Source organism: Miniopterus schreibersii (assembly GCF_964146895.1).
Source record: "Miniopterus schreibersii genome assembly, chromosome: 10".
NCBI classification, from domain to species: Eukaryota; Metazoa; Chordata; class Mammalia; order Chiroptera; family Miniopteridae; genus Miniopterus; species Miniopterus schreibersii.
Window position 1 is genome coordinate 47769146 of NC_138110.1, and position 25080 is coordinate 47794225.

At 37.0% G+C, this 25080-nt stretch overlaps 1 protein-coding gene across 4 annotated transcripts in view; it reads right to left on the reverse strand.

Moving 5' to 3' along the window:
• The window catches only part of SPIRE1 (spire type actin nucleation factor 1), a 122662-nt gene that overhangs the window by 51539 nt on the left and 46043 nt on the right, over positions 1-25080 (reverse strand). For all 4 annotated transcript variants that reach the window (XM_081148180.1, XM_081148178.1, XM_081148179.1 and 1 more), the window contains exons 3-4: positions 17696-17929; positions 16535-16660 (exon numbers count right to left, since the gene is read on the reverse strand). In XM_081148180.1, the coding sequence (XP_081004306.1) occupies positions 16535-16660; positions 17696-17929 (360 nt within the window). The remainder of the gene's footprint in view (positions 1-16534; positions 16661-17695; positions 17930-25080) is intronic.

Sequence of the window (25080 nt, forward strand, 5' to 3'; positions counted from 1 at the left end):
TTCAAAGCTCGTCCTGCCCTGTAACAGTCTATATGACTTAATGTTTACTGCCCGCCTCTCCCTGCTAGACTGTAAACTACATGCAGAATTTTGGTGTAATAGTTCACTGATGGGCTCCTCAAATCTCCAGAGCAGTGCTCTGCACTTAGGAGGTGCTTAGTAAATATTTGTTAAATAAGTGAATTAAGGCACTTTCAAACAAGAATGTTCAAACACTTAAATCTATTCAATAGCTCTTATCAACTCAACTTTAATAAGAGGAAGCCCAATCAAGTGGAAAATTATTCAGAGAGAAATCTGTATTTTCCTTTCTAATTCAGAATCTCCTGGAGGGCTAGAGAAGAGAAATCTTATCTATGCTACACAGAAACATGTGCTCTCCAGTTTAGGGAAATAAATATGCAATCCAAGCTCACATTACATTTGTTTCCTTTGGTGTCAGTATAGATAATACCATAGAGAAAAATGAAGTAATTACAGTACTAAGTAGGTCAACAAGATTTATCCAGCATCAAAATAAAATGGTTTGAAACCTTAATGCCTGAGAATATCATGTATACAGGGTGTCCCCCCAAAATGTATACATCTGTGGTAAGATGCCCAGGTCTACTGTGCCGCCCCTCAGCCCCCAGCCTTGCAGGAATGAAGTGTCTTCCACTGGCTGCCAGAGGTATTGTCTGCTCACAGCCTGTTCCTTCCCCAGGAGGTGCAGTAAGCACTCAGAGCAGGAAGCTGCCTTGCCAAGGTTAGGCCCCTTTCTGGGCACCCTACATCTGATCACTGCTCTGTGTGAAAGTACATGGGACAGGCCCCCTTGCCTCAATTTCTGACATCTCCGAAGGGCCATCCCAGCTTCAGAGTTCCCTCAGGATCAGCTGAGGTTTGTTGCGCCTGCATCATAGTTCGACTTTTCCCTCATCCCCTTCCACCATTCCCCAAAGCAACTCCCAATAAACTTCCTGAATTCAAATTTTACCCCTCAGACTCTATTTCAAGGGGGAACTTAATTCACACAGAACATTTAAAAAACATAACAGATGCAGACATATAAAACAACATTTACATGAATTTTAAAAGTAAAATTCACCAATTCAGACATTTTGACTTGCACTGAAATATATATAATTTCCACTGTTTCTGTCTAGAAACCCTTTCCCTCCCTTCCCTTGATAAAGATCCTCTCTGTAGGGAATGCATCCCCTACAGTTTGAGCAGAGCAGAGCCCATGCTTAGCACCTCGTCACCTACTCACAAGGATGAGGGTACCATCTCTCCAGTCACACTGACTGGGTCCTGAATGGGCACATAACTCCTTATCTTCCAAGACTTTTCTGCCCCAGTTAATAGAAAAGACTTTCTGCGGCAGTTACTGAACTGAGACCATATGAGATTTGGGCTGCAGACTAACATCTTACCTGCCTTTAACTACGAGCCTATCCTGGGGATGGAGAAATACTGGATTTGAGATACTGGATCCAGCTGTGCCTAAATCTAGCGGTACCCTTACACTTCCCAATTACGGGAGCCAATAAATCCTGCCCCCCTCCACCCATGCTAATTTGAGTGGACTGTCATTTGCAATGCAAACAGTTATGATTTAACATGTCCTCTTAGTCCAGAAATATGAGCTCATTCTTCTTGTCTTAGGGTACTCTGTTGGAATAGTATGAGGAACATAGGGCTTCTTTTCCATCCAACTTTAATTTTTAAAAAATGTAGTCAAGATGGTTACACTGTTACGCCTTTACACATCTCTACTTTTACTTGTATTGTGATAAAATCCCTAACTCTCTGCTACTAAGAAAAACTACCTGTTCTTTATAATACAGAAGATAATTTCATCGAACAGTCCAAGAATTTCATGTTTCTTTATTTTTCTGAACAGTAGCGTAAATTGTAGCTGAGACACTTCCTAGCTGTGACTGTGAGAAAGTTATTCAACTGCTCTCTCAGTTTGGTATTTTCATTTGTAACAAGCAGATAACAACTATATTTAGGATTTTGTTAATAGTACATAAAATAATACAGAGGAAGTACAGCATGCAGCCTGGCTCATGTTAAGGATATAGTAGGTATTAACTTTGTAAGCCAATGAATATCTATGAGATTTGATTGTGAACACTTTTACTCCAACACAAAAATGTGTTATTTTTACCAAATGAGGTACCTCTCTAGCTTCTTCATGAAATAAAATTCTGATTCAACAATAAATCAATATAATGTAGTTAAGAATCTGCAAATATTATAATTGAACAAGATAGAACAAATGTGCAACTAGAAATCTCACATTTTCTCATTAGTGGCAAAAACTCATGAGTTATTTTAAAGTAAATTACAGATTTTTCTAATTTTAGAAGTAAGCTTTTGTCGATTATATCCTAGCTTCTGAATAAGCATTTTTTGTTTGCACAAATGTAATAACAGATGCCAACCTGTGCTTGGAATATGGTGAGAAAGTTCTAACTGAGAGCACCCACATGGCAATTAACTCTCCCCATTTCTAACATAACCAGTCTCAAGCTAGCAATTAGAACTGCTCCATGCCAACATTTTCAGTTCCTGGAACACTAAAAATAAATTAATTAAATCTGCTCTGTGAATTACAAGTATATAAAATGCTCAGAGAAAAATTTTAATTCACATATGTCTCTTTTTAGATTAAACCACCCTTACAAATATATTCATGTATAAAAATAATATGTAATAATAGCATTTTAATGATCACCATTTTCCTCTATATTGATAACTATTTGTCACTTAATGGTATTCTCCTATGCAAAGTGTACATGCTTTCAGTCAAAAACTTTTAAATGTGTAAAAAGAAATATGTTTCAATAACTCCTTGAATAAAGCTTTTTTACTCAGTTAAAATATGATAATATACTTTCAAAGAAATTACTTACATAGAGACTACCAAATATATTGCCTATAGTTAATAGAACATGTATATCGGCCACGCAGATTAAGAGCCATGATGTCCTTTCTAATTCAGCTATTTTTACCACAGAAAATCAGAAAAAAGGATTTTATTATATTTACCAGCCCCAAATTAAAATTTTGAAAATCAGGATACTAAAAAATGAAATAAAATAAAATAAAATCCAGGGAGTTACAACAGTTCCTATGAAAAGTGGAAGTCTCCCATGCATATTAAAGAGTTACTGGATAATTGCTAAGGAATATGCTTTATTTTTATTTTTTTAATCCTCAACCAAGGACATGCTTATTGATTTTTTAGAGAGGGGGAAAAAGGGGGGAAAAGGGGAAAGGTGGGAAGAGGGAGAGAGAGGAAGAGAGAGAGAAACATCAATGTACAGAGAAATATGGATTGGCTGCCTTCCCATATGCACCCCAATTGGGGATCAAACCTGAAACCTGGGTACATAAGGCCTCTCTACAAAGACTGCTAAATGTAGCAGCTCTACCTAATACATAGAAACAAACACAGGGAAAAAGCCTAAATGAGGAGACAAAGAAACATGCCCCAAATGAAAGAATAGAACAAAACTCCATAAAAATAACTAAACAAAATGGAGGAAAGCAATCTACCAGGTGCAGAGTTCAAAACACTGGTTATAAGGATGCTCAATGAACTTAGGGAAAGAACAGGTGGACTTAGTGAGAACCTAAACTAAGAGATAGGAAACATAAAAGTAGAGAAAGAAAACATAAAAAAGGACCAGTCAGAAATGAAAAATAAACTAACTGAAATGAAGAATACATTACAGGGAATCAACAGTAGACTAAATGAAGCAGAGGATCAAGGCAGCAATTTGGAAGACAAGGAAGCAGAAAACACTCAATCAGAACATCAAAAAGAAAAAAGAATCCCCCAACATCCACATCATGGGAGTGTCAGAAGGAGAAGAGAGCGAGGAATTGAAAACCTATGTAAAAAAAATAATGACGAAGTTCCCTAACCTGGTGAAGGAAACAGACATACAAGTCCAGGAAGCACAGAGGGTCCCAAACAAGAGGAACTCAAAGAGGCGCACAGCAAGACACATCATAATTAAAATGCCAAAGGTTCAAGACAAGGAAAGAATCTTAAAAGCAGCGAGAGAAAAGCAATTACTTACCTACAAGGGAGCTCCCATAAGACTGTCAAATGATTTCTCAAAAGAAACTTCGCAGGCCAGACGGAGTGGCAAGAAATATTCAAAGTGATGAAAAGCAAGGACCTACAACCAGGATTGCTCTACCCAGCTGTAATTTAGAACTGAAGGTCAGATAAAGAGCTTCCCAGACAAGAAAAAGCTAAAGGAGTTTATCACCACCAGACCAGTATTATATGAAATGTTAAAGGGAAAAAGAAAAAGAAGAAGAGGAAGAGAAAGAAAAATAGGAGGAAGAGAAAGAAGAGAAAGAAGGATAAAAACATGCATAACAAGTGGCAGTGAATACGTACCTGTCCGCAATTACTTTAAATGCAAGTGGGCTAAAGGCCGCAGTCAAGACATACGGTGGCTGAATGGACAAGAAAGTGAAACCCTTACATATGCTGTCTACAAGAGACCCGCTTCAGATCAAAAGAAACACACAGACTGAAAGTAAAGGGTTCAAAAAGATTTCATGAAAATGGAAACAAACAAACAAAACCTGGGGTAGCAAAACGTATACCAGACAAAACGGGCTTTACAACAAAGGCTACATAACTAAAGAAAATGAAGAACCCAGCAATTCCACTTCTGGGTACTTAACTGAAGAAATTGAAAATATAAAAAGACATATGCATCATATGTTCACTGCAGCATTATTTACAGTAGCCGAGATATGGAAGCAACCTAAGTGCCCATCAATAGGTAAATGGATAAAGAAGAAGTGGTGCCCATATAAAATGGAATATGACTGAGCCATAAAAATAAAAAGAATGAAATCTTGCCATCTGCAACATGAAGGGACCCTAGAGGATATTGCGCTGAGTGAAATACGTCAGAGAGAGAAAGACAAATACCATATGATTTCACTTATAAATATGTGGAATCTAGAAAACAAAATAAACAAGCAGACCACAAGGAGACTCACAGATACAGAGAACATTTTGACAGTTGTCAGAGGGGAAGGGGATGAGGGGCCTGGGTGAAAAAGGTGAGGGGATTAAAAATACAAATAGGTAGTTACAGAACAGTCACGGGTATGTAAAGTACAGCACAGTCAATAATATTGTAATAAATATTTATGGTGTCAGATGGGTTCTAGATTCATGGGGGGGAATCACTTCATAAGTTATATAAATCACTGGGTTGTACACCTGAAACTAATACAATATTGTATGTCAACTATAATTGAAAAATAAAAATTATTTAAAGTTAATTAAATTTAAAAAGTTACAGGACCTGAAAGGTAGATTCTGACATCCTCTTTTAGGTAAAAGAGTCTTCTGAAATGTTTTAACAGGAAGAGAAGTGATGAAAGCAAAGATGTCTAGGACAGAGAGAGTAATTTAATTATTGCTGATAAGACAAGTGCTCTGCACATTTACTAACATTCACAAAATAATAAAATAGAAAAAGATAGGACATTGATATGGACCCTGGAAAATTACAAATGATAGATGATCTAATTAAAATGAACAAATGGCTACCTTACAAACAGATATCTGGTGGTAGATTCTTTCTTTTAAAAAAGCTATGTTGCCCTGGCCACTTTGGCTCAGTGGTTAGAGCATTGGCCTGTGGGTAAAAGGGTCATGGGTTTGATTCCTGTCAAGGGCACGTACCTTGGTTGCAGGCTTGATCCCCGGCGCCTGTCAGGGCATGTACAGGAGGCAACCAATCAATGCCTCCCTCTCTCTCCCCCGCCCACTTCCCTCCCTCCCACTCTCTCAAAAATCAATGGGAAAATATCCTCAGGTGAGGATTTAAAGATAAAAAAATAATAATAAAATAAAAAAGATATGCTTACCACTTGGAGGAATATATCCGTTTTAGCTCTAGAGAGAAATGCCACAGTTTTATTATTGTAGGTGGGAGAAGGCATGAGAAGAGGAATATGCAGAGAATATAAGAAGCCGATAACAATGCACTTCAAGCACAGCTGGTGTGTCTCAGTGGATTGAGAGCTGACCCATACACCAAGAGGTTACTGGTTTGATTCCTGGTCAGGGCACATGCCTGGGTTGCATGCTCAATCCCCAGTAGGGGGCCTGCAGGAGGCTGCCAACTGATGTTCCTCTCTCGTCAATGTTTCTACCTCCCTCTCCCTTTCTCTCTCTTTAAAATCAATAAAAACATATTTAAAAATCTTTTAAAAGGCTGCATAATTTACTTTAAAAATGCACTTCAACATGTAAATGTCTTGTGTTTTCAAGCAAAAGACAGTCTGAAGTCATGTCACAAGCAGATGTCTTAGTATGAGTCAATGTGTTAGTTGACAATGGCACTATGATAAAGTACAGGTAAATTTGGTTATTGGCCAATAAGAGATGATAGATGGGAAATAATTTGATTTTTTTTCAGCCAACTGCAGGTTATAAAATATAGTTATTTGCTTGGGAAAAAAAAAGACAAAAAAAATTTCATAACCTTGTCAATTCCAAAAGACATTGTTTTTCCTCCTAACAGAAGATACTCTCTCTATATATATAATATTTATTTTATATTCCTACATATAATATTCCATTTGAAAGAAAATATTTTAGCATCTTATTAAAGGTAAATTGAACTCAAGAATTGTATCATGAAATTATGATTATTGTATAGCATGAATTTAAATAATGTATGTAAATCACTTAATAAAATGTCACTGTAGTTTGTAATTATACAGTATAAAATATATAATCTTTTAAAAATTCATAATGACCTGTATTTCCAATTCATCTTCTTACCTCATAATTTCAATATCTGATCAAATATGAGCAGTTAATGTTAATTGGCTCCAATCTGGGCATCTATAAATCATCCTCCCTCGACAGGATTTTATTAAATTTAGGGTAAGCTTAACTGTTCAGAACAATTTGATGTGAGGATCATTTAAACATTTAGAAAATCAAGACACTGGCAAAACGCTACTTTTAAATAGCTGTAGCTATTTGTTTTGGTAGAGGAAAGAAAATGTTTCATTCCCTGGCCCAGTGCCCTGCGTTCACCTGCCACAGCTTTCATCACACTGCTGGAATGCTGCTCTGAGACTGTTGCTCCTACTCGAGTATCTTGTCCACCACAATATCCTCAATGAATGTGGAAACAATAATACCACTTAATGCACAGCTTGTTGTGAGAACCACATGAATTCATGCACATAAAAAGTCTTAGAATGGTATTTTGCATAGAGTATAGAATAAATATTAGCTATTAATTGTAGTGGCATGTGTCATGCAGGAAACACATTAAATACCTGTTGTATGAGTTAATTAATTAATTTTGTCAACTGATCCTAGTTCTTTTGAAACCTAGTGCTTCTTCACTCACACACACATGCTATAGCTAAATATGGCTATTACGTTCTCACAATTCTTCACCAACCCCCCCAATTCCTTCACTGTTTCTTCCACATCGAGGTTTATAGACACCTCCTCATATCCCGACTACTTATCTCAACATCTGTTTTTGTTGATGGGCACTATTTCCAAAACATTAAAAAGTAGTGCTAATCCCAATTCTCTTTATCACCATGTGTAGCTAATTTATTAAAGGTTGTTAAACTGTGCTTCAGTTTCCTATCTATAAAATGATGGGAGACAAAGGGTAATTCTACCTAATATACAGGAATATCATGAGGATTAAAGTGCTCACATAAGCAATGAATAAGATATACTCAGGGATTGTAGTAACTGTTTAAGTGAAAGCAACATAAATTATCTGAGCTCAGAGCTGTTGTTGGGTGACTTGGATCTTTTTCTCCCCCAGACGTACGTAAACTTCTGTAGCATGGAAATATTTTAGAAATTACAAAAACTGAGTAGCATTCAATCTCAATCCCCTGCTCTTCAGGCTCCCACTTTGAACAGCAGGATAAATGTTGAGGGGATGGCTGTAGGGAACTTAAGGCTGATTCTATTCTGCTCTATTTGTTCTTGAATGTTAATATGCTAAACACTTAGGAAAATACAACTCTAGAACCAAAATGGTATTAGGTTAAAAAAAACAAAACCATTTCACTGATGAATGGCCCTAGTGATGTCCTAAGCTGAGGAAGCAGCAAGGGAAACATTTGCAAAAAGAGCACAGATATTTTGTCTTTGATCCCTAATTCTATGCCAGGCTTGGCAATATAAACATGGTCCTTGCCCTTAAGTTCACAGTCTAGTGAGAAGATAGATGTAAACACTGATCACAATACATTGTGATAGGTGACAGAAGCCAGAGCAGAATGCTCTATAAATGAACACAGAGAATAAAGAAATTAACTGTAGCCTGGCCGGGCGTGGCTCAGCGGTTGAGCATCGACCTGGGATCCGGGCGATCGGGGTTCGATTCCCGGTCGGGGCACATGCCTGGGTTGCGGGCTCAATCAATGACTCTCTCATCATTGATGTTTCTCTCTCTCTCTCCCTCTCCCTTCCTCTCTCTGAAATCAATAAAGATATATTTAAAAAAAAGAAAGAAATGAACTGTAATCAGAAAAAACATTTCAGAAGAGTGGACATTTGAGTTTGGTCTGCAGAATAAGCAGGCATTTTCTAAGTGAGAGAAGAGAGGAAAAAGACATTTGGGGTAGTTGCAGAGGCCCTAGGAGATCAGGGACTGTAGGAAGGGCAGCAGAATAGGCATATGTGGTGGGGAACAGCAATGAAGAGCTTGGAGAGGTCAGACTGTGGCCCAATTGCTCCTGGTCCCTATGTCATGCTAAGGGGTTTACACTTTCCACCTATGAGTATCAAGGGGCCACCAACATCTTTACACAGGGTGTAACACGATAGGATAGCCTATATGTGAAAAGGGAAATAGGTTAAGAGGCTTTGCCACAGCCCAGGCAAGAGGTGCTAGACCACTGCATGAAAAAGGTACAGGCAGTGAGACTATGAAGGAGGCTCTGCATTCTGGAGACAGTCAACAGTGTGAGGGGACCAAAGTTCAAATTTGGTGGTAATAAATCAGATCTATAATACCTGAAACACAGATTCTCTAATTCATTCAACACGAATCAAATATTTACAAAGGCCCTATTACAATGGGATAGAGCAGTAAATTAGAGAGAAAAGGTCTCTGCCCTCAATGAGATTATATTCCAATGGAAGATATCCGTGAGTAAGAAAAGAAACCAACAAGACAACTACAGACTGTGATGGTTGCTAGGAAGGAAATAGGGTAACATGATTTTAAAGAAAAAGGCTGAGTGTGATAAATCTACAATGGTGTTTAGTGCAGGCCTGATATGTCCTTTTAGCTGAGGACTGAAGAAAACAAATGAAAAACTATAATTAAAAGGTGAATGAAGACAATTTATAAGAGGAGTTTAAGATGTCAACAAGAAACCTAATTAAGCACCACAGGTGCAGTCACACTTGAGAAGAGATCAAAGATTGTTATCATCAGATAATCAGAAATGACAATCCACACCTGTAGAGCCTGCCTCTGAAGAAATCCAAGATGGATTAACTATATTAGACATCTTATCCCTCAAAGATCAAAATGTTTGGAATACCCTACCTCAGTTCTGGGGTTGTTTATATGTATGATGCACGAAAGTGAAAGGGGAGAGAAATTTTTCATCAATTTGAGATGATCAGAAAAAGCATTTCAGAAGAGTGGTCATTTGAGTTAGGTCTTCAGAATACATAGGCATTTTCTATGTGAGAGAAGAGAGGAAAAAGAGTTTTCAGAAGTTATGAAATGTGAATTATGAAAACACAAAACAGAAATTATAAGCTTAAAAGTCTATTTCACATGCCTTCTAATATTGAGTTTTTATTAAAATTACTATATGAGCATACAATGTTTCATGCCCAATTATTTTTACTGTTCATTCACTTGTGATTAATATTATTATATTAGGAATTTCTTCCTTACAGGGATTTTTACCATTAGATTTTAAGATACAGAATTTTTAGTCCATACAGACATCAATATAGTAGTAATGTCAATATTGAGTGTTACAGCTCAGTAATGACAACATTGAATTGCTTTCCTATAAAATGCAATTCAAATTTACAACATAATATAAAATAATATAAAATAGGATATAATAACTTCATAGCAAATTTTACTGGGCATGCAGTTAAAATGTTTATCAGTATACATTCTGCCTACACAACCAGACTGGTACAAAAGTGAGGAAAAGCTTGTTGAATAAATAGAACAAAGATTTAGTCGCATGAACTATACTTTCTGTAGATCATTTTCTAACTAGAAGGAACCCTAGCATGTTTAATTGTCCCCTTCTCCCTTTTTAAAGATATAAGTAAACAGAAATTTACCCAGAGATCTAGCAAAGGTTATTTGACGTAAGAGGCCACGTGACTAGTGAGTGGATGAGTGGAAGAATATGATTCACCAACAATAAAAGGGCTTTGAAAAATGACCTTGTTAATATAAATATTTTAAATATAAAATAAATGAAAAAAGGAGTTAATTGCTTGAAAAGAAGGATTCTTCTTTCAAAAGAAAGATTCTTCTAAATAATGTACTTCTCTGATACATCAAGTTGTTTTCTCTGATATATCTCTGATACACGAAGTAGTAAATATAGTGAAACAATGTATTTACTGGAGAATTGGGGAGGGGGTGGGGCAAGCACACTAGACACTCTCAACATGGAGGCAACGATGGCTGGAGCATATAGGAAAGCACTGGAATAAAATCAACTCACTTCCTAGTCTTAATATTATTTTATCTCAGTATTTAACATTTCTATGACATCGTGTCTTTTCCCATTTCAGATCTCCATATTGTTTCATACCTAGACTTAACATGATTCCTTCTCTCCTCCCATCCCATTTCTATTTATGTGCAAGCATAAGACAGAGAGACTGACACTGACATACACACACACACACACATGTTCACTTGTAAACCTTCTTCTCCCCCAGTTCTCTCTGGCTCACACATAATTTTCTCCAATCCGCTCAGGAGCCTATATCAAAGTAAGAGTAACAGGACCGTTCATGAGGATTAAATGGAGTATGCAACAGGGCCACTTCAAAGCTGTAGGAATATAATACAAGAGAGCAGCAGGAATTAAAAGTGTGAGGAACTGTTAGTTAATTTCATTTAACAGTATCAAAACCAGGGACTGATGATCAAAAACTACTTAGATAGCAATGAATTAAAGAATACTACCATAAATAGAATTTCTTTTTTTCCAATAAAAATAGTTACATTTGAAACTGTCAAGCTAAATTCTCCGCTCTCCACCTGACATGCTCACTAGCCACACTTGCTGGCAGGGTCTGAGCTGTGGTGGGGCATTGGCAGTAGGGCACAGGCTGTCTCTTCTTTCATACAACCTGATGCACACTAAATGGATTGCTTAGATAGTCCCTCCATCTATACTTACATACAAGGATATCAAATTGCTTATGAGACACCGTAATATGTATTTACTTTCAAGGATATCAAATTGCCTTTGGGCATAGTTAAGAGCAGGCCTATCCAAATCTTCTCTATCATTAGGAGAATAACCTTAAAGGATCTCAATCATTGTTTAAGAAGCAAATCATCACATCATCAAGAGAGATTAGAATGAAAGTGAATTTGCTTTCTAAACAGATGATGAACTACAAAGTCTTGTGCTTTGTAAAGCAGCCAGGTCTAGTAAATGTAATTATAACTTTATAGAACAACTATAACAGTTGGAAACAGATCATGGGTTTTATATTTTAATAATTGCCAGTTGAGCATAGATAAATTTAATATAATTAAATTACTTTTTCCTATCAAATTGGGAACATTATCATCATACTAAGATTTTACCCTAATTTTATACACACAAACACACACATATACAGTACTTTGAAACATCATTGATAAGCAGATAAACTTGTTGAATTAGAGGTTATTACTTTGAAAGTTCCAACTGATATACACCAACTCACAGGTATAAAAGAAAGATAGTCCGATTCTTAAAATATATATTCTAAGATCTTTAGTAAAAACATCAAATTAACAGTGTTTTATTACTAGCATGAATTCAGTACTCTTGAGAAAAAGTTAAAATGACTAACGTACACATATGAACTAATATGTATGAAAATATCCTGTAATTTTAAGAAAGTCACATACATTGTAGAGGAAAAGGAAATCCATTTGCACTCTGAAAAACTTTATTCTTAAAACCTCAGTGTTGACAGGAAATCTATGCAGCATAAAAGCTCTAATCAAATGGTATAGAATGTTCTTAAGTGTCAGGATTTCCACATATTTTATAGCTTGCCTTCTCAAGGCTCATTATTAAATGAACTTTATGGCAAATTTTAAAAATGGCAAGAGCACTCAAAGACCTCATCTATACCCCCCAAAGTTCTCATATTTACTAGAAATATTTTGGCAAAAATGTATCTCATAGTCAGAAATGCTTTCAAAACTGACTTCTTTCAAACAGAAGACTATCTGGAAAAACACACGAAGTATATATATATTCAGTTCAGCAAAGTATTCAGTTCTAGAGTATTTTCTACATGTACATACTGCATTAAGAGTCATTAATATAAAAATAATTTAAAATACATTTATCTCAAGAAGTATTTGATCCAGTTGTGGAGAAAAAAATCATAAATACATAAGCAAATAACTATCATGGAGTATGAGAAGTGCAAGACTAAAGGATGTATAAGGTATAGAGGTCATGGAGGGCATAAAACTTAGGGCTGGAAAGAGGTCATGAATATTTCACATGGAGGTAAAATGTGAGCGGGTTTAAACAGATAAATAGGAGTTCACCAAGCAGACAAGGGGAGAAAGAATTTCCAGGCAGAAAGAACAGAATGTGCAGGGTCACAGACAAATAACTGCATGATGTATTCAGACACTGTAGTGATTTTGATTGGACAGTTTAAAATGCAAAGAAAGCAGTGTTGAAAAGGAGCATAAAAACACAAGCAGATGAAATGTAATGACAGGCCTTGTGTGGAATACAATGGAGTTTTAATATAGGTGATGGGAGCCGTATTAATCAAAGCAAGATGGCTCTGTTGAGTCTGCCAGGCGTTTAGGGTCAAAGAGGACGAGACAAACTGCAAGTAATCACTAAGCTTTTACTCACTCACTGCAACAGTGCAAACAAGAGGCCAAAAAGGATGTTTGTTCCCCTTGTTCCATTTCTTCCCTACAGAACAGCATTGAACTAGGCTCAGGTGACACGCAGTGCCAACGGGGGGGATCTTCCTACTGCTGAGTAATGGGGAAAAGACTTTATGGCCCTGAGGGCCAGTGGGAGGGAAAGAGGGAAAACTAGGAGCGGAAAGTTCTGAGACAAAGGGAGGAAAGCGTCCCAACTAAGGGCCTTCAGGTAGAGGCTCCTGGGTTAGGAATACAGTGTCCATGCAGGCACGGCTGGCCCAGGGAGACGTTCTGAGTCCTTGCAATCCCCTGCAGAAAACCTGAGTGCAATACACTAGGTGTGCACAAGTCCCATGTGGGGAGGGCAGCTTCTCCCGTGCAGCCTGCCAAAGAAAGCCAGCATGTGGTCAGGCCCAAAAGATCACACAGAGGTTTGGGCCTGCAGCTGGACTGCTCAGGCCAGATCTGCCATCTATAAGAATCACTCACTGACAATGTGGAAGATGAATTGGATGGAGAAGATTTACAGTGATAAGGAGACCAGAGGAGGGAAGTATAGAAACCCAGGCTGGATATGGGGACCTGAACTCCTGATAGTGACTGACCCTCATGCATGTAGGAAAGGAATTGAATCAAGGAAGTGATAAACTAGAAGAAAATGGGGGGAGGCAAGGGAATGGCAGACTAGGCCAGGTGCAGTGAGGGAAAGAGCTCACAGGGCAGGGGTGATAGGAAGTACCGATCGAGAGCCCATGATTTCCAAGGTGGAATGATTGCAGGTTATTTCAAGGACAATGGTGTGTTCAGGTAAGCAGAGTACTGAAGCAAAGGGAAAGTCAAGAATACAAAGCTCTAGTTTCCTTTCACCAAAGAAATCACTCAAGATGATGGCAGATGACAGTGGTTTAAGAATAATAGAAGTGGACGGCATGAGCTTTTTGTACAAGTATAAAGAGTAATTGTTTGGAAACAGTAGAGAGAAAGAAAATGTTACTAACCCTTCCCAGTCAAGAGGTATGAAGATGTGGAAAAGGGAGCAGTTTCCCACAAAAGGGGAGCAAAAGAAAGTATTACACGCCCTGGCCAGTGTGGCTCAGAGGTTAGAGTGTCAGTTCACACACCAAGAGGTCTCAAGTTTGATTTCTGGTCAAGGGCACATACCTGGGTTGCAGGTTTGATCCCCGGCCCAGTCGGAACACGTGCAGGAGGCAACCCATCAATGTATCTCTCTCACATTGATGTTTCTCTCTCTCTTTTTCTCTTTACCTCCCTCCCTTCCTTCCACTCTCTAAAAATCAAAGGAAAAGATATCCTCAAGTGAGGATTAACAAACAAAAAAAACAAAAGAGAGAGAGAGAGAGAGAGAGAGAGAAAGTACTACCCTTGGGGGAACAAGTGTTCTGAGAAGAGCCTGAGGGTACTGAGGAGTTCTTTCTCAAAATGAAGCAGAACTTTCCAAGAGAAGAATGGATAAGGTTGTGAAGAGATCGACCAAGTAAGGAAATAGAGAAGGAGATGAGAAAACAGGACAGAACTATTATCTACACAGATCTAAATTTGGGGTGGATCCAGAAGGAAATAGGGCAAGATGGGGCTGTAACCCTGACCTTAAGGTCCCCAACCTCAGGCAGGGGCTGGTCAGTCGCCACAAGCATCACCACAGAGCCACCAATGGTCCCAGTCACTCATGTTCGTTTACTCCACTTGAGATTTTTATTTAAATAAACTTTCATAATGTTTAAATCTCTTTCTGAGAATATGTTTAGCAAAGCAAAAAAAATTTTTTAAGCTACGGGAGTAGAAAAATACTTATTAATACTGTGTTTTAAGCTCAGAAATGGTTTCTAAGAATGTCTGTGTTGCAAGAACTTTAAAAAAAAGAGGCCATTTAATTTACTCTAGTAACCCCAGAGGACTGCACTTCCACCTTAAAAATACTTGTGTCTCTGAATAAGGCAATTTCAATAATTACCTTAAAAAGTAATCTTTTCCACTACTTACTAAACAGTAACTGAGGATGTGCTTTCAGATGTTTACTCTGAAGCTTTTACTCAAACCCTACATCCTCTGGTTCTGTCTAGGAGGAAACACTACTCCATGATATATTTATTGTTATTTTTCAAATAACACATAGTTCACTCTTTCCACCCTGTGGAAGACTTGCCTCTTGGGTCCAACTCTACAAAATCCTAAAAAAAAAGAAAATTGACATAGCTTTTCATTGGTCTATCATAAAAAGATTATCAGCAGTAGCCTGGCTAGAACTGAAAAGGAATGCTTAGAGCTCTAATTCATACATATAAAATGGATATATTTAAGGTGATTTATTAAGGGTGATCTGGCTGAGATATCTGTCATTTACTTATTACCAGGGCTAATCAGTCTTATTTGACTAATACAGATTAGTATTTTCCTTCCTCCCTTATATACCTACGTGTACCTCCACAAACTGTCTCATCCTAAGTTCTAAACTACTGTTTCAGATAAACTCTACTTTAGTCATAAAAGGGACAATACCCACTACCTATCATGTACTGAGCCGTTACTGTGTACCAGATGCTGTGCTGCTTTACACAGATCTCATGAATCTTGATGATCTTCTGTGTAATGTGAAATGTGGCAATTCACCTAGTAAGTAAATTAGAATGGTTCTTTTTCTACTCTACATATATTTTTAAACCCATAGACACTAATAAATTAATAATTAAATAAAATAGAAAAATTAGATTTTGGGTAATCTGAGTAATTCACATCTTCTCCATTAAATATTTAATCAAATCCACTATAAAGAGAGTTAAATTATCAGCGGTGTAGCCTCCTTTGTAAGTCCTTTCCCTTCCTGAAAGATGTACTAACATGTTTTAAAATGGACAAAAGAATGGTAGAAAAAGGGTGAAAATCAAGTCATATGGGAACTTGATTAAACTAATTTGGCATTATTTATTTCCATTTATAAGGATGCTTTAGCAAAACCTTTTTTATAAAATGGATTCACACACAGGACCATAGACATGGAAGCATGGAAAAGACTGACATCTCAGAGGGACCGTGGGAGGGAGGGCGGGAAGAAATTAATCAAAGAACTTAAATGCACACATGCACAGACCATGGACACAGACAATAGTGTGGTGAAGGCCTGGGGTGGGGTGGGAGTTAGGTGGAGTGAGGCAAAGGGGGGGAAGAGGGGGACATCTGTAATACTCTCAACAATAAACTTTTAAAAAATAAAATAAAATAAATAGTTGCTTCTTTCTTGAATGAATTTCAGCACTCATCAGAAGGATAGTAATAAATACTTTACATAATGTGATAGGCAATGTTGAAAATTCATGTTTATCTTTCAGAATACTAATAAATATGAAAGCAATGGTACTTACCTCCTTTGCACTTCTAATTTTACTCAGAAATGTATGTAGCTCCATTGTTTCTGCAAACAGTGCACGACATACTGCCTGATAATGATTTGGTGCCTCTGATTCAGTTGGTAGATGAGCAGCACATAACTACAGAAGAGGAAAATAACAATACTTGTTTACCTCCTCCAACACACACACACTGTACCAAAAAAACTGCTTAGTTTTAGAGGCATAAGTAGTTTTGTGCCTTAATGAAAAACCTTTTACTCTTCATTTTTTATCACTATTTATCATTGGTCTACTGGGAACAAGTAGTTCATCTGTCGTCTGCACAGTTTTATCTGGCCTTCAGTATGTGTGTATTAAAATACTCCTTAACATCGAAAAAATATAAAATGAATAAAGTATAAATTGATATATATATGAGGGTATTTTACTTCTATATGCTATTGATTTTGATTATGAGTACTGAAATTACTAAAGAATCTATCTGAACTTCCTAAGAATCATAACTGCATAGTTCCATTCCAGAGTTCCTGAGAAGCAGCAAGAATCAGGGTGTGCTGTAGTATACCTGAGAAGTACTGTCTTCATGGTTCCTTTCTATTCCTGTTTTTGAAGTTCTTTATGCAAAGTTGAAAAATAAGTGATATATAGCCAATGCTGCTTACAAAATCTAGTAAACATCATACATAAATACTTCTAAACAGAATACTCTTTTAAGACTAATTTAACAAATCTGCCTTAATTTTAATCTTTGTGCATGTATACAGGAAAATTTAACTGAAGAGAAAAATTCAATTTAAGCTATAGAACTTGTTTTATCACACACAAATAGCACTGGACAGGCCAAGAAAACAAAATAATCAGTTATGATAGTTCAGATTCAGAATCTTCATATAAATAAATGGATCACAGTTGTTGTTTACTCCATTGTAAAAAGAAAATGCATAAATCTTTTGAAGGCATATGATAAGGGACATATGAATACCTAAAAGTGGTTTTTAAAAGGCCACATTGAAGCTCTGAACAAACCATACATTCCAGAGTATTTTAGTTCCTTATTCATTTCACTTTCAGCTGAAAGACTAGGAACTATTATCAAATGCTGAATCACCAATCAATTTTTTTAAGTGGCATAACTCTTGAAAGAAACCAGGATTATATAAACTGCTGCTTTACCTTCATGACATCTCTATATGACCGGATAGCTGAAACTTTTCTTTTTTCATCTTCTTCATCTTCCAGGCCTTCATCTGCAGCCTCATAACCCTCATCATTGCTCCCATCTGCTTCTACTGTGTTGGCCATGTGATCAATGAGTTGCTCCAGGGGAGGACTTAATTCTCTTTCTTCATTCTCCTTAAGACCATAGTCCAGTGCTTTATAAATAATAATTCCCAAAGATTCAATAACCTAGGAATATTAAAAAGGTGATTAATGGAGATGATTAAACATTTTTATAGAGCTGTAAGGTCTTCAACTGATTGGATGAGGCCCACACATACTAGGGAGGGCAATCTGCTTTGTTCAGTCTACCAATTTAAATGTTAATCTCATTTAAAAAACCAAAAATACCAAACGCTTACTTAAAATACAGAAGGCTTACTTCACAAATCTAGAACAGGTACTTTAAAAATTCATATGGAACCAAAAAGCCCCCAAATAGCCTCAGCAATCTTGAGAAAGAAGAACAAAGTTGGAGAGATCACAATACCAGACATCAAACTATACTACAAAGCCATTATAATTAAAACAGCCTGGTACCGGCACAAGAACGGACATAAAGATCAATGGAACAGAACAAAGACCCCAAAAATCAACCCACGCCATTATGGTCAATTAATATTTGACAAAGGAAGAAAGAGTATACAATGGAATCAAGACAATCTCTTCAACAAATGGTGGTGAGAAAACTGGACAGCAACATGCAAAAAGATGAAACTAGACCATCACATTACACCATACACAAGAAAAAACTCAAAATGGATAAAAGACTTAAATGTCAGTCATGAAACCATAAAAATCCTAGAAGAAAACATAGACATCTAATGTAGCAGAATTTTTGAAGACACATCTGCTAGGGAAAGAGAAACAAAGAAAAAAAATAAACAAATGGAACTACATCAAACTAAAAGCTCCTGCACAGCAAAAGAAACCATCATCAAAATGAAAAGGGAACCCACTGTATGGGAGAACATATTTGCCAATGATATATCTGATAACGGGTTAATTTCCAAAATATATAAAGCACACATACAATTCAACAAAAGGAAGACAAACAATTCAATTTAAAAATAGGCAAAGGACCTGAATAGACACTTCTCCAAAGAGGACGTACAAATGGCCAATAGACATATGAAAAAATGCTCAACATCACTAATCATCAGAGAGATGCAAATTAAAACCACAATGAGGTATCACCTCACACCTGCCAGAACAGCTACCATCAATAAATCAACAAACAAGTGCTGGCCAGGATGCAGAGAAAAGGGAACACTGGTACACTGCTAGTGGGAATGCAGATTGGTGCAGCCACTATGGAAAACAGTATGGAGTTTCCTCAAAAAATTAAAAATGGAACTGCTGTTTGACCCAGCAACCCCACTTCTAGGAATATATTCTAAAAACCCCAAAACACCAATCAAAAAGTATATATGCACCCTTATGTTTATAGCAACGTTATTTACAATAGCTAAGATGTGAAAACAGCCCAAGTGACTATCAGTAGATGAGTGGATAAAAAGCTGTGGTACATTTACACAATGGAATACTATGCAGCTGTAAAAAAGAAGAATCCTTACCCTTTGAGACAGCACAGAGGGACCTTGAGATTATTATGCTAAGTGAAATAAGCCAGCCAGAGAAAGACAAATATCACATGGTCTCACTCATATGTGGAATCTAATGAACAAAATAAATGGACCAACAAAATAAGTCCAGAGGCATGGCAACATGGAACAGGTAACATAAACAATTTTACCAGAGGCTAATTGATGGAAACAAGAATTAGGTTCCTACAGCATATATTTGGTCACAAAAAAATCATCAAAATTCTAAAGACTCAAAACACTTCTAATCTTAAACATTAAAATAAATGTGAACTATAAATATATTTAAGAAAAATAAATTTTAAAAAGTAAGAGCCCTGGCCAGTGTTGCTCAGTGGTTAGAGCGTAGGCCTATGCACCTATGTTCAGAGGGTCATGGGTTCAATTCCCAGTCAAGGGCGTGTACCTGAGTTGCAGATCTGATATCTGCCCCTGGTCAAGGGTGAGCAAGAGACAACCAATCGATTTGTATCTCTCACATAGATGTTTCTCTCTCTCTCCTGCTCTCCCCTCCCTTCCACTCTCTCTAGAATCAGTACAAAAAATATCCTCACTCCTCAGGTGGGGATTAAAAAAACACAAATGTAAGATAACTATTTTCCAACCTGCTTATTCCAGTTCAAGGTCATGGACGGTGGTGGGAGCCTCTCTGGGCAGCTCAAGGCTCAAGGCAGGACCCACACTGGACCAGATACCCTTCTACTACAGAGCACACACACACCCACTCTCTCACTCAGACTGGGGCAATATAGACAAGCCAATTCACCTAACTGCACATCTTTGGGTATGGGAGGAAACCAAATTCCTGGAGAAAACCATGTAGACATTGAGAGAGGGGGATGCAAATCCACACAGACAGTGGCCCCAGCCAGGAATCTATTTTTTCTTTCTCATCAATGTTATAATGAAATGATATTGAACCAGAAGACATTATTTGAGGACCCGCTGTAATTCAGTTTGACTCATCTCTATATTAATTCATTTGCCCATGAAACTAGTTCTCAGTCCAAGCTCTCAGGTTACCTTGGTATTCCACAGACTGAAATAAAAGCATCAGGCCACCAAGATCTAATAGTAGCCTTTCCCAAATCACAGAAATACTTGAATTAATGAAGATAATTCTTTCAAATCCATCTGATACATTTTCAATGGCAGATAATCAAACAAATTTAAAAATATAAAAATTTAAAATGAAATATATTTAGAAGGAGTTGATCAGGCTTAATTCTATAGATTTTTCATGGATGCTTATAATAAATTTATATTATATAGATATAGTAAAGTCATTCTCTGTTAGTAAAATTGTTTCTAACTTAGAAGACAGTTTATCATGAGTTCTGTAACAAGCATTCAAATGGCTCCATCATTTGAATAAATTTGATAATCACTGCTCTGGGTTTACCTTCTAAGGCCCAACATAAAAATTATAATGTAAATATGTTGAGAAAGTATATTTTAATTAACTGTCCTTTTAAAAATATTTCATGACTCTAGACCAGGGGTGGGGAATGTCCGGCCCCCAGGCCGTATCATTTGGTCTGGCCCTGCCAAGGCAACCACAGGTGGGACTCAAAATTCAATAAATCTAAGAGCTTTTTTCATAGCTAATTTTTAAGTTGATAATTTTGTATGGCCCAAGAATGATGTTATAAATATCCAAATAGCCCTTGGCAGAAAAATGGTTCCCCATACCTGCTCTAGACCCTTAAAGAAAGCAAATACTATCTGAAAGAGTCTATTATTAGAAATGACAGCTAACATTTACTAAGCATGACTTATGTCAATGACTGTTCCCAGCACTTCACATATACATCATTCACATTGGCATTATTCTTACCCTACTTCCTTCTGATTAAGAAACTGAAGCACAGAGACGTTAAGTAATCTGCTCAAAGTCACATAGCAAGTGAACAGGAAGAGCCAATAAAAAGTAACTAGCACCCATGCCAGTGGAGGTCATGAAGTTAGTAAGGGATTATATACAAAATAAGATTCTGAGAAATGGGTTGAAGAAGTGGAAAGAGTACTGGATTGGGCACAAGCAGACATAAGTCTGGATTCCAATTCTCCCACTTAGTAGTTTTGACTCTCAAGAAGAAACCTAACCTCTCTGGCTTCAGCTGCCTGGTAATAAGGCAATGATGCCACAATTCCCTACGAGACTGAATGCACTCTGCATTTAAGAACTACCACTCTAACATGCACTGGAGTCATGGTCCACTGACCTAGGCGTTAGGGAGAATCCAGCTCAGTATAAATGATCTAGTCTACCCTTTATGCTTTTTTGAAGTTAGGAATTCTTCAAAATTGCTTAATTTTAAAAAATTAACAGCTTTCTTAAGATATAATTCACATACCATACAATTCATCCATTTAAAGTGCACAATTCGCCCTGGCAAGTGTGGCTCAACTGGTTGGGTGTCATCCTGTACACCAAAAGGTTGTCAGTTCAATTCCCAGTCAGGGCACATGCCTGGGTTGCAGGCTCAATCCCTGTTAGGCGGCATGCAGGAGGCAGCCAATCAATGTTTTTGCTCTCATATCGATGCTTCTCTCTCTCCCCTACTCCCTTTCTCTCTAAAAATAAATTTTAAAAAATCTTTAAAAACAGAAAATGAAAGAAAAGTGCACAATTCAATGGTTTTTAGTATATTCACAGAGTTATGCATCAGTTGATGGATATTTAGTTGTTTCTGAAATTGCCTAATTTTAATAAATAAAAAAGATTATATAAAAAATTTTTGCATTAAGATTTTCCCAAGTAAATATATCAACATAATCTGTTTACTATAGTAAAAAATATATTTAAAAGATTTTTACTACAATGTATAAAATGTACTACTTACAGTCAATAGCATATTCTGACATATTATTTACTGATATTAAAACAAACAGGCTACCAAAATATGAATATATTTATCACAGAGTTCTTATTTCTAAATGAAATCCTGCTTCTTTCAAAACCAGTTCTTAAATTCTGATTCTGCCACCAGAGGTTATGGCTTCTGTGCTGGAAAATTACTGACTTCACTCTTTGGCTCACAATTGCTTTCCTTGTTTCACTTTTTTTTAAACCTCCATGGACTTGCTCCAGTCTACTTCACAGACCTTATTTCTTTCTACTCCCTTTCTTACTTGTACAGTGCTGACCTACTAATTGTCCTTACAGGCAATCTAAATCTTGTAGAAGTACTTCTATTCAAAACCCTGGAAAAGTACACTGATTTTCCTAAGTCTTTTATTTTTTAAACTTCAGTATTTTATTAAGCTTTGAATTTAAAACTTTACCCTTGCTTCAATTTAAATTTTCCTACTTAAGACTGAGTCAAAAGTCTTCTAATAATTGACAAGTTCCAAGGCACAAAAATCTTTCTCACTGGACTCAGTGTGGTGGAGGCCACATCAGTTTTGGTCACTGTTATATTCTTGGTACCCAGTGGAGAGTACAGATAGCTATTCATATGTATTATTCATATTTTGTTGAAAGAGTGAATAAAAGAAATGCAACTTAAAGTAGATTTTATAATAATAGCTAACATCAACTGAGTTTATTTACATGTGTAAGGGCCTTTGCTAAACATTTTAATGCATTATCTTATTTAATTCTTGTCATAGTACTATTATATAGGTATTATGCATATTATCCTCTTCCAATTCTAGAGATTAACAAATTGCAATTAAGTAAAATGATTAAGTAAGCAATGGAGCCAGAACTCAAACCAGGTCTGCCTCAAAGCCCATGAACTTAACCAATGTCCAGCTCTATTCACACACAGACAAAGGCAACAGAGCTATAGCTGGTAACAGTAAGTGAAAGAGGACACTCGTGATCACAGACCACACTACTGGGGCACCTAGGATGGAGGTCTAAAGGCAGCTTGCCCCACTGGGGTTTTCAGTAGAGAAGGCAGGCATACTCTTTCTACCACCTTTCTTCAAACAAGCACATAGGACAGGAAAGGTACAAAAATTTCCACAGTACACAGAATGTTTCTCTCAGCCCCAGGTACTACTGAAGCTGCTCTTATGTAAAACTAGCTCATTCTGAGTGGCTTACCTCATAATTTCTGAAGTAAAAAGCTTCTCTGCTAAACTGAAAAAACAAACAAGAAAGCACAACCTGAGAAGTCAGGGCAAGGACAGCCGCTAATAACCAACTGCCAGTTCCCTCTGGTTCTACTCCAGTCATAGCCACCACCTCAACATTCATTTTTATCTAGGTCAAAACAGGGAAGCAGGGAACAATATTTTTAAGGATTAAATTACCTTTTGCTACACAGAGAGTATTTTAATGTCACTATAATATTAGGCTATCAAAATATGTACTTTTCCATTGTCTTCATATACATTTTATCTTCATTAATTTATATTAATAAAGAACAGCGATATGCCATCTTTAAAGGCTTAAATATATAATATGCTTTCAGGACTAGTTGAGATCTGAGGATATTTTAATCTTGCCTGTTTTAGTAAGATTTTTCCTGTATGGCAACTGAAATGTCTTTCTAACAGGCTTATCTTGTAACTTCTGAATGTGTTATGCTCCACAGTCCCCTTCTGATAAAGTCTGAAAACTAGAAATTATTTTTTTCCATTAAAAAAGTTATAAACTGTTCCTTAAATTGAAAATACACTGCAGAAGTGGTCTGGGCCCCAGGCACACCCTCTAACCCTGTGAGCCCCAAGCAGAGAGAATAGCAGCATCAGTACTGTGCAGATCTCAAGAACTAGCCATGAAAAGGAGCAGTGAGAAAAGAAAGCATGAGGACTCCCTGAGGAAGGAGTGCTGCTGCTTCCTGGGCCAGACAGGCTAGCGGGCCACCCAGGCTAGCGTGCCACCCTTTCTTGAGTCACAGTCCTCCTACATGCATATGTTACCGCATGTAGTTTGGGAAATGGGTTATGCAACTCATGATTTCTTCGGCCTTAATATAAACTCACTGGGGAGTACTTAGCCAAAATAATATCTATAAACAATACATGACCATTTATTATTGTATTTTTACAGATGGGAAAAGAAATTCTGCAGATTAAGTTAGTTGCCAAATATTATAAAGCCAGTGATACAGCCGTAAACCAAACAGAAAAAACATCCCTGCCCTCTAAAGCTGGCATTCTAGAAGAGAAAGACAATAAACAAGATTAACAAATAAATTACAGTATTATTAGATCGTGCTACATGCTATGGAAGAAAATAAAGTGTAAAGTGCTGAGGTGTGGTGGTAGTAGCATGTAATTTTAAGTAGGAAAGTCAGTTTAGACCTTACACCAGGAGCAACTGGAAGGAGATGAAAGGGCAGTTGTGTGAACATCTGGGGAGACAGTTTCAGGCGGAAGGAACAGTCAAAGGAACAGCCAGTGCAAAGGCCCTGAGGAGGGAGTGTGCCTGGAATGTTCTGTCAATAACAAGGTGACCAGTGTGCCCAAAGAAAAGTGAAGAAAGTATGAAATGAGAATGGAGTGCCACTCCAAAACCTTGTTGACTAACTGATTTTTATGCTAAGGGAAATGGAGAGCCACTGAAGGTTGTGAATAGAGAAGTGACATGACACAATTTATGACTAAAAATGAATGCTTCTGGTTCTTGACTGAGAATAGACTCTAGTGGAATAAGGGCAGCAGGAAGGAGTGCTGGTGAGAAGTGGGCAGTTCGTGGTTAGATTCTGAAAGTAAAACCAAAACCATTTGTCAATAGATTGATGGTTAAGTATTAGTAACCAATGAAACTCCAAAGTT